Here is a 13,970-nt window from a genome sequence, read left to right as displayed (position 1 = left end):
CCACACTGTGGAAATAGTAGTATGCCATGCTTTTACAATTCATATATGACCAACACCAAAAACAAGAAAAAAATGCGAAGGTATAATAATAAATGAGAAAACACCAGCCTTTATTTTTTGACAAGCTAAAAGTGGTATTTGTGTTGCGCACAAAGAATATTAAGTGAAAACACTAAATGAATTTTGACTGAGCACACCATTTTTAAAAACTGTGCAAATAAGTTAAAATGTGCACACACAATTATTATTTTTTGCGCACATAGCCGAGAAGGAATTTGAGGGAACATTGGTTATTCCTATGGTGATACAGGCAGCTGCAAAACTGCTATTTCTTATTTTAGAATAAGTAAGCTACTTCACAGTAATATTCTTCTATCCAACTGTATTCTGCATTCAGTACAGCCAACCAAGAGTTAAATGACAGGCTCACCATGCAAGAACCCTCCACCCTCTTTGGCCAGAGTTCCTCCTGTGTAGTTTCCCAGTTTCACTTTCACAAACTGGTTCTGTATTTCTGGAATACAGCAGAGGGCGGGTCCCACCATACAGACAGGGGCACTGCACATATAAACGTTTTTCTGTCTTTCATATTCTAAGGTCCTTCCACTGATTCCTCTAGGTGAGAAATCCAATACTGTCCTGCTGAGCTAGCACTCCGGGGACAACTATTCTGAGGACTATTACGAACCCAATCATTCTTAGCTGCCTTTGTCTTGAAGTCCCTGCTGGAAGATGACGTTTTTGCAACTCTATCTGCTATTGTTTCTGAGCTGCATCCAAAAGGTAAGAGAAGATTGTCTGGAATACAAAAACGAACCCAAAATTAACTAAAATCGAAAGCCTTAGGAGTTTTTGTGATCTTTCTGTCAGTTATTCTCTTGCACACCAGAGCAGAATCACATCTTTCTACAGTCTGTGTTTTGTTGTTGTTTACTTTCACTTCTTATAGTGTTATAAGTCTGGAATGGTGTTCCCATAACCGTTATAGATTTCCATGAAAATAAGAGGTTAAACATTGGTGTTTTTTATTATCACTGTACATGTCGGTGGGTAGCTGAAAAAAAGACAGTATTCTGCAGATCACCCATAGGGAACAAAAAAAGTGAAAAGGGGAGGGGGATCTAAAAGAGTCTTCGCAATGTCAAGATCCCTAAGGGTGGTCGACAAGCGACAAACGTTCGTTACTGCGGGCGACTAATCTCTTCGAAATGCCTTCCTACCTGCAAGAATGTGGATTGTAGGCGGGATGGCATACGCGTCGCTTCGTTTTCTAAAGTCGCCCAAAATTTTCCTCGTAAGGCAACTTCGGGTGACTTTGGAAAACCGAAACGATAAGAATGCCCTCCCACTGGCGATTCACATTCTTGCTGGCAGGAAGGCTTTTTGGGGTGATTAGTCGCCCGCAGTAGCGAAGATTTGTCTCTTGGTGACCAATCTCCCCGAGTGCCGCCCACCACCCCAAGGCTAATGGCACAGTAGAAAATACGCCTGTGGTGAAACACCGAAAATCACCTGTGCCACCTGCCATAGACATGATTTGGCCATCTGTATATGTGGTAACAGCCTGTTGCAGAGAAAATACTAATAGTTTAAAGCATATACTGGTAGAACTTCTTAGTAAAGCTAAATATATCCTGAACACCTACAGAAACAAACGTTTCCTTACAGGGATGTTTCAACCTAAATTTACTACTGTAAACAGTAGTATTCTAAGACAAGAAACAGCCTTCATAATATTTATTTTGTCCTTTTTATATTTAGGTTGTATGTTCTACAGTTCTTAGGCTAAGGTCACACTGGGCGATAATTCGCCCACGATTTTTAAAAGCGAGTCCTGGCGACAAGTCGTTCGTTTTGTCAACACATCAAGATTCATGCAAATCGCGAGCTAATATGTACATAGCGCAATTTGAGATCGCCTGTAGCTTTAACCCTTTTTGGAGCAATAGCTGAGAAATAGCATGTGCATAGAGAAGCACAGAAATCTCCCACAAACAAAAACACACACAAAGAATAGTAGCCGCGATAATATGGAAATTTTCGCGCTGATGTCAAGACGCTACGAGAGGCCGCACCAGTACAGACAAACAGCGTATGGACGTAGCACACAGCATTATGGGATGATAATCGCTTCCTGGTAAAAGTCGCTCTAAAATTTCCTTCTGCACAAAGGCGATCGCCTTGTCGCCGCGACTTTCTTTTAAAAATTGCAGGCGACTTATCGCCCAGTGTGACCTTAGCTAAAGGCTTGAAAGTGTGACTGCTAGCTGTTTGCTAAAGATCAAATACCTTAGCAACCAGGCAGCAACACTGATTAGTAAATGACAGCGCTGTGTATCCTGGTAGTACTTTATAAATAATGTTATACATATATACAAATTATTTACATGGGCTCTTTCAGTGTCATATATCAAACATTATACTTTACTTATACTTTTATTACTAATGATTAGTAATTAATTTGAAACATGATAGAAAGAAAACTGTGACTTCTGTACCAGAATTGATATCAGCTCAGTGCAACTCAGTTTGTGCTTATGTTTTGATAAGTTCTGATGACTGCTAAACTCAGCTTCGGACTGGAGGGCCCGAGGCCCATGGGGCTTCCACCACATGGGGCCCCCGCTTCTCCCCAGGGCTTCCCACCCAGCAGCAATCCTGCTCCGGCCACCCTGCCCCAGTCACAACCCCGTTCCGTCACCCCCACCTACCTATTCTTTTGCTGCGGCTGCAATTGGTGCCGGGGGGTCGGGCAGTGTGGGGTCTCAGGCAGGAGCAGGTCTGGGTCGGTGGGGCCCAAGGGCCTGGCTAAGCTTAGCTGCTCAACAACAACTTAGTGTCACAGATACTCAAAATATGGCCTAACAAGATCTGAAAATGAAAAGTGACCCAAGGCATGGAAAATTAGTTATATAGTGCCGATGAAACTCTATGCAGTAGTGATGGGCGAATTTGGGGGGCTTTGCTTCGACGAAAAATTTGTGAATTTCCAGCAAAATTTGAGAAACGGCGAAAAATTTGAGAAATGGACGCCGACAAATTTTTTCGGCAGTTTCGCAAATTTATTAGCCGGCGGCTAATCGCGGGAATTCACCGCAAATTTGCACCTGGCGAATAAATCCGCCCATCACTACTATGCATTCATTTATGTTGAGTATATAAAATACATTTGTAGTGCATATTACATGCACCCTATGTAGTAGCGCAACCCTAATCTGCCTGCTTCTGATCCACAACCCGACCTTCATATTTTTATATATCCGCACCTCTTTTGATGTCCAGATCTTCAATGCAAATGGGCTGTGGTTAGGGTTGCCACCCGGCCGGTATTCTTGTCAATCGCAGTGCCGAGGCTCTGCCCCCTTTGATGTCACGATCTGTCCCTTTTGACGTCACGACCCGCCCCCTTTGATGTCACGACCCACCCTTTTGTTCCCGCCCCCTCCACCGGCCGGTGGCAACCCAAGCTGTGGTGGATATGGGCTGCCAGGTTTATTATACCTCGAAATAGCTCAATCTGAAAATCTAAAACCTGTCGAGGTCATGTAGGAGTCAATGGCGGAGGTCCCTTGAACCCTCTGAAGATGTTAATAGCCTTCACTTAATCAATTTGAGCGATTCGAGTTTTTTTCTGCCGAAAACTCAATCAATTCAAGTTTTCACCTCAAAGTCACCGATTCGAGTTTTTACATTCAAGGTTTTTCTTAAATTAGAAACCATTTGAGTTGTGAGTTCATTCAAGAGTTAAAAAAATCTCACAAAGCTCTAAAACTCGACCTTTGATAAATAAACCCCATTCTACAGTATTTCTAGCCTAATTCATTGTTCAGCTATAGTCCTCCTTTAAGAGATCAGTAGTGACTGCTTGTATCCATAGATAATTGGGGAGTACTTCCTTGTTCTACATGGTTCTACATGTTGCACAAAGTCAGCTAATGCTTCCCTAGGCCACAGCTCATAACCACAATGTGACATTAATACAAAAAAGTCCAAGGGATGACACACTGTTGATAAATGTGGAAGCACACAACCAATATCAGTTACAATTTTGTTTCTTTTTAAATCACCAGGAGGAGCCATAGGACATCACTCTTCCTTATATGTTCATGTGCAGTGGCGTAACTAGTTGTTACTGGGCCCCATAGCAAATTCAATTTAGGGCCCCAAAATATTTATAAGTTGGCCTATTTTACCAAGATATATTAAAATTGCTAATTAATTAGGGTCTCACTGGGGCCCCTACACTCCTGGGCCCCCTGCAACCGCAGGGTCTGCTTCCTCTATAGTTACGCTCCTGTTCATGTGACTTGCTTTGACTTTAGCAACAATTCAGAAAATGTTCCCAAAATTTGAGTTACAAGTATTTGAGAAATAAAAGGTAGGGACTAATAGTTGTATAGTTAGAGTACTAGACACGGTTTATCCGCGGATTATATTGTATATGTCACATGAAATGCAGGCTTTGAAATGGCAGCCAGCCATAAATATTCATATGCACTCTTTTGGGTTTCTATGCAGCACATACATTGGAAATAATACTCAGCAGACCTGTGACATTTATATTTATGTGGTTTTGCATTTATATTAAATATATTTATATAATACACAAAAGCCATGAATATACTGTAAATGATATCCTTATAAACGGTGAGTTCTAATGTCATCAGTTATAAACGGTGAGTTCTGATGTCATTTCTGTCACATGATTCACTGAAACTTGTGTATTTTAATAAATAAAGTACCACCAGTTGCAAAATATGAGGATATTAGACGTTACCTCAGAGTTCCTTCGGTCTCGTGTTTTTATATGATCATGAAACTCCTTGGTAACTTATAATATCCTTATAATTTACAAGAGGGGGTACTTTATTCACTATATAATACACTCAATTGAATTTAATGATATTATATTTTCCTATGCAAAATAATAGTTTAGGGTTGCCACTGTTTTGAACTGGACAGCCTGTTTTTGGCATGGGTTGTCTGGTTCAAAACTACTTCTGCACTGAATGAAGCCACAAGGGTTGCCAGGTCTAATTTTCAAAAACAGCCAAAGTCAGCTACAAAACCAGCCCAAAATTTGCCAAGAGGCACTTCCAAAGTAGCCCAAAAATAGCATAATATGTGCAGTGAAAAAAAGTCTAAAAAGCAAATGAATTCTATGATGCAAAATGGGACAGGGGCGTAACTACAGAAGGGGCGTAACTACAGAAGGGGGCCCAGGAGGTGTAGGGGCCCCTAAGGACCTAATACATATACAATTTCAATAAATATTAGTCAACCTCTAGACATTTTGGAGGCCAGAAGATTTTTACCCACAATTGTCTGAAATTGAGCAAAGTCACCAGAAAATGCGAGAATGTTTAAGCGTGATGGAAGACTGGGGTGCAGAGCAAAAATTCTGGTAACTCCCTACTTCTACACACGTCAGTCCCATTGCACGCTGGGTATTGTAGGCTTACATTAAACTTGGCAGTTGGCAAATTGTTAAACAAAAACGACATTACCCAACATGCATTGGGAGACTCCGGCTCGGCACATTAGGGTAAGAAAAAAAAACTTTGTCTGGTTTCTAAAGTACAAACCAGCCAAAGACCAAAAAAGTAGCCCAAATCCATACCTTGGCTATTTTGTACTTTCAAAACCCTCCTGGGCTTTAAAGTAGTAGCTCAATTTGGCTGGAAATCTGCCAACCTGGCAACCCTAGACGCTACCATGTAATAACCCCCACCCTCTGATATCATCATCCCACCTCCTAATTGTCATTATTCTGCTCCTGACATCATGCGCCCCACCCCCTGCCCAGATTTTAATAGCAACCCTATATAGGATGAGAATATTTTGGAATCTACCAAGTGTTTTGACTTTGCAATCTAAAGTATACTTATTTATCATTGGGTTCTTTAAGAAATCCTCATTTGTACTCCAGTGGGCTTTTGTACTACTCAGGCAGCATTATAAAACTATACATATTTGTTATTGCTGTGCTCAGGGTGTAGAAAATATATTTACAATCTATTTATTAATATTGTAATTTTGTTTTGGTTTGTACTTAGATCCACATTTCTGTGTTATAGAAGTAGGTCTGCTGCTTCACTGCTACTATCCTTTGTGAAGATTGCTGCCAACTCCACTGGGAGTCCATTCTGGGTATCCACCACTCATGTTTTTGCTGTTTGCAGATGTCAGTTTTCACTTCCTGTCCCTTTGCCCCTCATTACCAACCTTTATATGGTTAATGATATTTCTTAATTTCTCTTTTGAGTGATGGGGGTTTCCAGCCATCTGTTGTTTGTCTTCCGCTGGGAGTGTCACTGCAGAACCTGCCGAGTTTAACATCTGTGTGTGTGTTTCTGTACAACTATTGAACATATGCCGATTATTTTTCCTTCTACTGCAGAAAGGGTTGGTTCTGGATTAGGGAATAGAGGACGTTAACGAGGATGGGAGTTGTAGTTCATCAACATTTGTAGGACTGCTAGTGTCCATGCCTTGTATAATTCATTTATATTCAGGGCTGATTTTATTTTTGGCATAGCACGATGCTAGTCCTGGGTTATACAGTTCAATATAAATAAAGGGTTTCATGTTGGGCGACAGTAATGTAACGGTGATTACAAATTAACTGGAAAATGCATTGCTGGTAAATTTGTATTATTGGCCCCGCCTTGGCTGATATTTTACTGTCTATAGAGCTGAAATACCGGCCAGGTGAGAACCTGTATTCCTTCCTTCTTCGTTATGTGCACAAAAAAGTTATTTTCTGCGCACAAACGTATTTGCACAGTTTTATTTTAAACTGTGTGCTGTGGTCAGAATTACTAAAACATTTTGTGTTTTCGTACAAAATTCTTTGTGCACACCACAATGTGTTGTATGTGCACACCTTAGAGGGAATATTGGTGACAACCCTATCAGTCACCTGACTGAGAGAGGGTAGCCCTGTAGGGGTTTACCAGCAGGTTGGGCCGGTTCAGGCCGGCACTTGCACAAAATCTTTGGGTCACAGGCAGGTCCGGGTTATGCTCTTCTGCTCTCCTCCACTATGACCTAGCACTGCCGGGTCCCAACCCCTATCCGGCCTGTCTGCCATCCACCCCCTTTTGAAAGCTGGAAAGAGTCAGAAGAAAAAGGCAAATAATTAAAAATAATTAAAAATCTATAAAAAAAAAAAATAAACAATGGCGACAAATCGAAAAGTTGCTTAGAATTTGCCATTCTACAACATACTAAAAGTTGAACCATCCCTTCAAAAGTCTATACCCTCATGACAGGCATCCCTAAACATTGGCAGATGTAGTGTGCCTAACAAGGTCATATAATTAATAATTTTATATACACATACAATTAATGTAATTTATCGGGGAACGCACGGTTAATTTTTTGGGGTTCCCAGTCTTCATTTTCACTATAGGCCCCATGTGTAGTTGAGACAACCCTGCTAATTCATGTACATAGCAAGGGGTGGGGGGTGCAAAAGCTGTGAGGGGCAGGCCTGGATTTACAAATGGGGCGCCCCTAGGCCGTCTCTGCTCATCGCTCCCCGTATGCATCAGCCTCCCTGTCTGTGTCCCCTTCTGCCTCAGGATCTCTCTTCCCCTCCCAAACGTTGTCCTCCCAGTCTCCTTGTGCCTGCATATTCAAGATGTGCACATGCGCATATACATGTACAGGCACAAGGAGACAACGCGGAAGGGGAGCAATTTACTTGAATGTGGCTGGGCAGCATGCTGCCCCTGAATTTCTGCCGCCCTAGACCCGGGCCTTTGTGGCCTTGCCACAGATCTGGGCCTGGTGAGGGGTGGTGGCAGTGGTCGCAGTGGCAGGTATACATATGTGTTTGGAGGGCCCCTGGAGTTTCTGTGTGACACTGTATCAGAATACGACAAGATACATTTTGGGGGACGAGCTAAATCTGCTTGTTGTCATGTGAGAGAGACTATAGGAAAGTGACCACACTCTGCGCCACTTCAGACGCAAATACATTACCACTACACGAATTCACTAAAATGCTAATGCTAAAGTTGTGTCTACGCAGCCGAACGCTGGTGAATTTTCGATATTGTTACTTCGGCTGGGCGAGGATTCATATAGAATTTTCGTTAGCGTTCATTTCTGCCTAGCGAAACTAGCACTCTTGTGCTTAGGTTAATTTGATTAGGGCAGTACCTAAAAGTAGTATGGACATCCTTTATAGTAATGTTGGTGCAAATTCTTGAAATGGCCTCTTTTTCAAACACATGTCCAATGAGATCCTCTGATGCCCTATACATGAGCCCACCCTCAAATTAGTTTTAAAAAATTGTTCACACATAAATCTTTTATAGTTCGGACTTTTGAAGGCAATCCCGCTTTAAAAAAAGAAAAAAACGTTTTTTACAATTTGAATGCATTTCCGGCATACAGGATATGATGTCACTGACATAAGATGATGTAACTTTGTTTAATCAGTTCGTCTGGTCTGAGGTGGAGAAGTAAACTCTGGCGAAAGAGGTAATGTTCAGTAAAATTCACATCTTACTGAATTTGCGGAGTAACGACCTTTCCCAGAGTGAAAAGTCACCTGGCGATAGGGTGCGAATGAAGGATATCGACGGTCTCTACGCCTATTAGTGAATTGGCGATGTCCCTGCCAATGAGATTTCTGGTGAATAGTCGCTATCGACGGCCACTTTGCCCTTTAGTGAATCTGCCACTATGTGAGAGCTGGTGTGTGAGCATTATTCTGCAGTAAGTGGGGGGCATAGCTATTTGCCGCTGCTTCACCAAAAGAACCCACCAAATCCCAGTCGCTAGCAGGAAAGATAGCAACTCTACTGTTTGCTTATGGTCAAATTTTTACATATAAATCTTACCTATATTGCGTTATGTATAATGCAGCACACTCTCGTGATTTATACTCTATACTTGCACAGCCTCCTAGATACACAATTATGTAAACTGTGAGTGACTTCATGGGCTTTGCCATTAATAGGATTTCCTACAAATTTGCACATAGTTATTGTATGACTCCCCCCCCCCCGGAACATTTACTGCAGACAACCATGTCAGCAAGGGTCTTCTTATTAATACTATTAAAAATATTGGTATCATGTAAAATACCAAACAGGTGGCATGTAGACTAAAATGGCATCTTGTTGTAGCCACTCGCTGGCATCTTTGCCTTATAAATAATGTACAAGATTAAAGGTACAGGCCCTGGCCTTGATCCACTAACCCTTTCACTACCAATGGGTTGTATTCGGGGTTTCCGTGCCGTGGAATGCTGAGTAAACAGCCTGGTATTGTCAGATATGTTTGGCACAACACTGATAAACGACCCCTACCTGCTGCTTGATAAAGGTAATTGGATTCATATTGAAACAAGGAGCTGTTTTTTCCTTGGAATTTGCAAGTTGCACCCAGATGTGCAGTTCCCTTTTGGGATGCACCAAACCCACTATTTTGGATTCGGCCGAACCCCCGAATCCTTCACGAAAGATTAGGCCCGAATCCGAATCCTAAGTTGCATATGCAAATATGTTTTGTGACAAAAAGTCACGCGATTTCCCTCCCAGCCCCTAATTTGCATAAGCAAATCAGGATTCGGATTCTGTTCAGCCTGGCAGAAGGAGTCGGCTGAATCCGAATCCTGCTGAAAAAGGCCAAATCCTGGCCGAATCCCGAACCGAATCCTGGATTCGGTGCATCCCTAGTTCCCTTGCACTGCAGCCTTGCGCCCCTTCCTGAAAGTTGATAAAATGTGACAGTCATACGTGCTAACTTTTTTCTATGGCACAGAATAAGATAAAGACCTTGCAAAGCATGTAAGTCTCTTTAAGTACACAAATACTTGATAGAACCTTGCTAATCCCATGTCACATTCTCTTGGGAACCGTGGAGTGGAAGTGAAACTGGAGGTATGAGCTGTCATCCTCTGTACCTGCTATGCTCCGCCAACCATAAAGGGGTTATCACTTCCCATCCCCGCCGTTCCATGTGAGTTTGACGTATGTGCTGCTAATGTCATATCTGCTCCATGCAGCAGTCTGGCCCAATGGATATCTAGCCAGGAATTGATCAGACAGGTTTGAAAATCGTGTCTAGTGAGGACGTCTCCCAAGCAGTCCCATATGATGCACTTCTTTGGTGAGCTCGCCAAACAAGCAAATCTTACAGTGTATGGCCTGCTTTATAGTCCATTACTTAGTACCAACAGCTAATCATCTTAATGTAATACTGTTAACATCTCCAATAGGATTAAATAGAAAGTGGGTGAATTTTTCTGTGGTGAGCTCTAATCTCACGTTTTGATAAATCTGCCCCCTAAAGGTGAAAGCTTTAAACAGAGTGTTGAGAGCACGCAGTTTCAACCTGTCAAATGTCTGCTCCCAAATAGGCTGTAGTGTGAAAGCACCAGGTATCACCAGCTTTCCATGTAGAGTAGCTGAAGGGATGCATCATGTATCCAGACGGATTGTGGTTATGTCCAGTCCAAAGGTTGGTCCCTTGAAAATTCAAAGGTCAATTTTTAATGTGTCCATTAGACCATAAGGCTCATTAAAGAATGCAGGTGTAAAAAAAATGGTCACAAAGCTGTGCATTAATATATCCATATATACAAGCAAGTTCCAATTTCACCTTCAACCTACTTTGACGAATTAAGTGCATACACAGAAGCAAGGAAAACTGGGGAACTGTCGTTGAGCTGCGTCTGTAACCGATTCACCATAAAGAATCAGACACAAATTTTAAAGCGGTGAGACAGAAGTGATGCGATTCCAACCAAATGCAGGTGTAAAAGTGTGTGCTGCAACTTGCACCTGACTTCCCAAAATATTTGTGTATGTATTGTGGGGAACCAGACCTTAGCATGTGCCCACAATTACATTGGAATTCTGGGACAATTCAGCATTATGGGTAAAAAATATGGCTATTTGCATCCAAAAGGTGTGATCTATGGGCTGTACCATAAATAACATACCAATATACTTCCAGGGTCAGACTGGCACATCTCGGTTTTCCGTAGTACTGGGGGCGGGGCCTCCTGCAGATTGTCGCTGTTGCAACCCAAAGATGGCCATGTGTTCCACTGTGGAATGCACGTCTGTCTTTGATTATTGTACAGTTGTAGCTAGACAGAACATTGAAAAGATTGTGATATTCTGCTTGTACATGTGTGGGCGAGGTAATGCTTTCACACTCTCAATTTCTTCAGTGATCTTACTGGCATATCTGGGGGTTAATGGGGTTCTCAGTCATCATTTCTACAGTGACCTTACTGGCATGTCTGGGGTTGATATGCTCTATATCCTTTTTCTATACTGATTATATTGGTTTTCTCTGCCAGTACTGTGCTGGAAATGCCCTTTCTCTGTAGCAGTGACAAAAACGACACTTGTTTATATTTTTTACTCAAAATACTTCCTATGTGCACAGTGTGAGTCTCATCTCATTCATGTCACTATAGACACAGGGCACTTTAGTGCAGTATTGCTTCCACCAGAGAAGGAAACACCATGTGTAAAATAGTAGTTCTTACTACTTTAAAAAAAAATTTTTTTTACACACCATTGTAGTATTTTTTTTTTAGATCAACGAAATAACTCAAGGGGTGGGGGGGCTCACAGCCACAAGAAATCCCCTAACCTCAGCAGTTTACCAGTATGCGTCAGAGGCTACAGTAAATTACCAGAAATTACCAGCACTGAAATCAAGTCTGTGGAAAGGTACATAAAGTTTTAAGCAAAAGCTGAAATTCAGGTGCTGTAAACTGACAAAAATGACTTTTAAGGCACGAATAGCAGTCAGGAAAAACACATATGTTTCATAAGCTCATCAGAACTTAGAGGCATATATATATATATATATATATATATATATATATATATATATATATATATATATATACACACACACACAATATATACAATTTATAGACAAGGAGCCTGGGTGCTAATAAACAAACGTGCTCTTCCTTAAACTTCATAACTGTTCATTTGACTTTTGTTATCCCAGGGTATGCGGTTCTAACATGCGTCTGCTCCAGGAACCTATGCCTCAGGCCCCAAAATACTCTCATCACTTCTCTGTTTATTATTAATTATGAATTGAATAAACATTATTGTATGTTAAGAATTATTTTAAATAAGAGGAATTGGTGGTGTCCATATCAATTGAATGGTTCTCGTGTTGATGAACATTTACACTAATACTGCTCTCAAGTTACATTCACACGAGCATTTATGCCTGCAGGATTTTTCATGTTTTCCAGTACAGGCATGGGATCTGTTATCTGGAAACCCATTATCCAGAAAGCTTTGAATTACTGGAAGGCCGTCTCCCATAGATTCCATTTTATCCAAATTTTTAAAATGGATTTCCTTTTTCTCTGTAATAATGCAACAGTACCTTGTTCTTGATCCAAAATAAGATATTAAAAATCCTCATTGGAGACAAAACAATCGTAGTAGATTGATTCTTTCCGTAATTTCGATTTTCATAGCATACGTCTACTAGAAAATCAATCTACTGCGATTGTTTTGTCTCCGATACGGATTTTTAATATCGTAGTTTGGATCAAGTACAAGGTACGGTTTTATTATTACAGATGTAGGGATGTGAAAATCTTAGACACCCTTACACATTACAGACAGGCACATCCCTAGTAATATGGACACCTCAGTGGGTCCTTATGGGGACCTTGTGCTGATGTAACCCCTTTAGTTCACACAGTGTACACCAGATGGCACTGTGCCAGAGTATAAAAGGTTTAGGAACCATGTGCTCTGGGTCCATTGCTTTAGCCCAACCAAGCAGGCTGGAAGGGAATGGGTAGTGTCGACCCTAGGCGCCTTGGCCCTAGTAATTAGACAGCTATACTCAATTATAGATCACTCTAGGAGTGATAGAGAGGTTATTTAGTTGAGCAGCTCAAGGCTCCGCCGAGGAGATTAGAGGGATTAAGATCCCAGGGTATTACTGACCCGGAGTAAGGAACCAAGTGTTGAGATAGGGATGATAGGAGTTCCCCTAGTCTGCCACTGGGGAAAACTGGGCAATACCTCTCCTGAAAACTGGGCAATACCTCTCACACGCTGCCAACTCACTCTCTGCTGTATATTCCCTAGCCTGTGGGGATTCAGCCTATACGTGCTGTGAGTATATGCTTCCTTTATGCTGCTGTGTATGTTCTATGCTCCATTGTGGATCAATGTGCTGAATGATCTATGTGCTATTGTTCAATAAATACAGTTCTATGTTCAACCGTTAAAGAACTACTGGCGCCCATCATTGTGCCATTGCACACAGTTACAGTTACACCTACTGTTACACTACACCCTGCCTCCACCGCATTGCAAGGGCTTACCCCTGAGAAAGAGAACTCATCTGTGGTCTCAGCCCACAAAGGAAAGTAGCTAAAACTGCCCTAGCACAAGTCAGTTTACTATAGCACTACACAGAGAATAATTTAAAATTTGGATACTCAGGAAGAAATGCAGCCTTGTGTTTCTTGTGTGATTGAATTCATTGTGGTGCAGGTAAGGGTAGGTGGAGCACAACTCAAGGGTTCATAGCAAATGTGTCTGTACAGGCAAACAATCTGTTAGCTCTAACGCTTGGGATCTGGGGTTTTCTGGATTAAGGAGTTTGCTTTCATTTGTAACAGTCCCTAACATGGGTGTCCACAGAAGGGGGCAGTTATTAACATTATTATTATTAACATTTATTTATATAGCGCCAGCATATTTCGCAGCGCTGTTGCCCTACACCGACTTCTCCAGCTAGTTTAATTTAATTCCTATCACACAAAATGTTTTTTATATTTCCCACCCCAAGGCAAGCCTTAATGAGGTTATCTACTGCATTGTCATGAATAGGTTCATCTTCAGTGGGATGCTACCCAATGTGATAGCTTACTTGTCCTCCCTGGAAAATATTTAGTGGACACCCATGGTCCCTAAATATATTCCCTGTACCATTGTGAACCA

The 13,970-nt window shown here is 41.6% G+C and overlaps 1 protein-coding gene across 1 annotated transcript in view; it reads left to right on the top strand.

Annotated features, from left to right (window-relative positions):
• Positions 1–465: 465 nt before the first annotated feature.
• Positions 466–13,970, top strand: part of cd40.L (CD40 molecule, TNF receptor superfamily member 5 L homeolog) — a 28,721-nt gene continuing 15,216 nt past the window's right edge. Inside the window, exon 1 of the mRNA XM_018235168.2 lies at positions 466–783. Coding sequence (XP_018090657.1) covers positions 733–783 — 51 coding nt within the window. The 5' untranslated portion in view covers positions 466–732. The remainder of the gene's footprint in view (positions 784–13,970) is intronic.

Source organism: Xenopus laevis, chromosome 9_10L, assembly GCF_017654675.1.
Source record: "Xenopus laevis strain J_2021 chromosome 9_10L, Xenopus_laevis_v10.1, whole genome shotgun sequence".
Lineage (NCBI taxonomy): Eukaryota > Metazoa > Chordata > Amphibia > Anura > Pipidae > Xenopus > Xenopus laevis.
The sequence above is the reverse complement of the archived record's forward strand: the minus strand, read 5'-3'. Positions and strand labels throughout refer to the sequence as shown.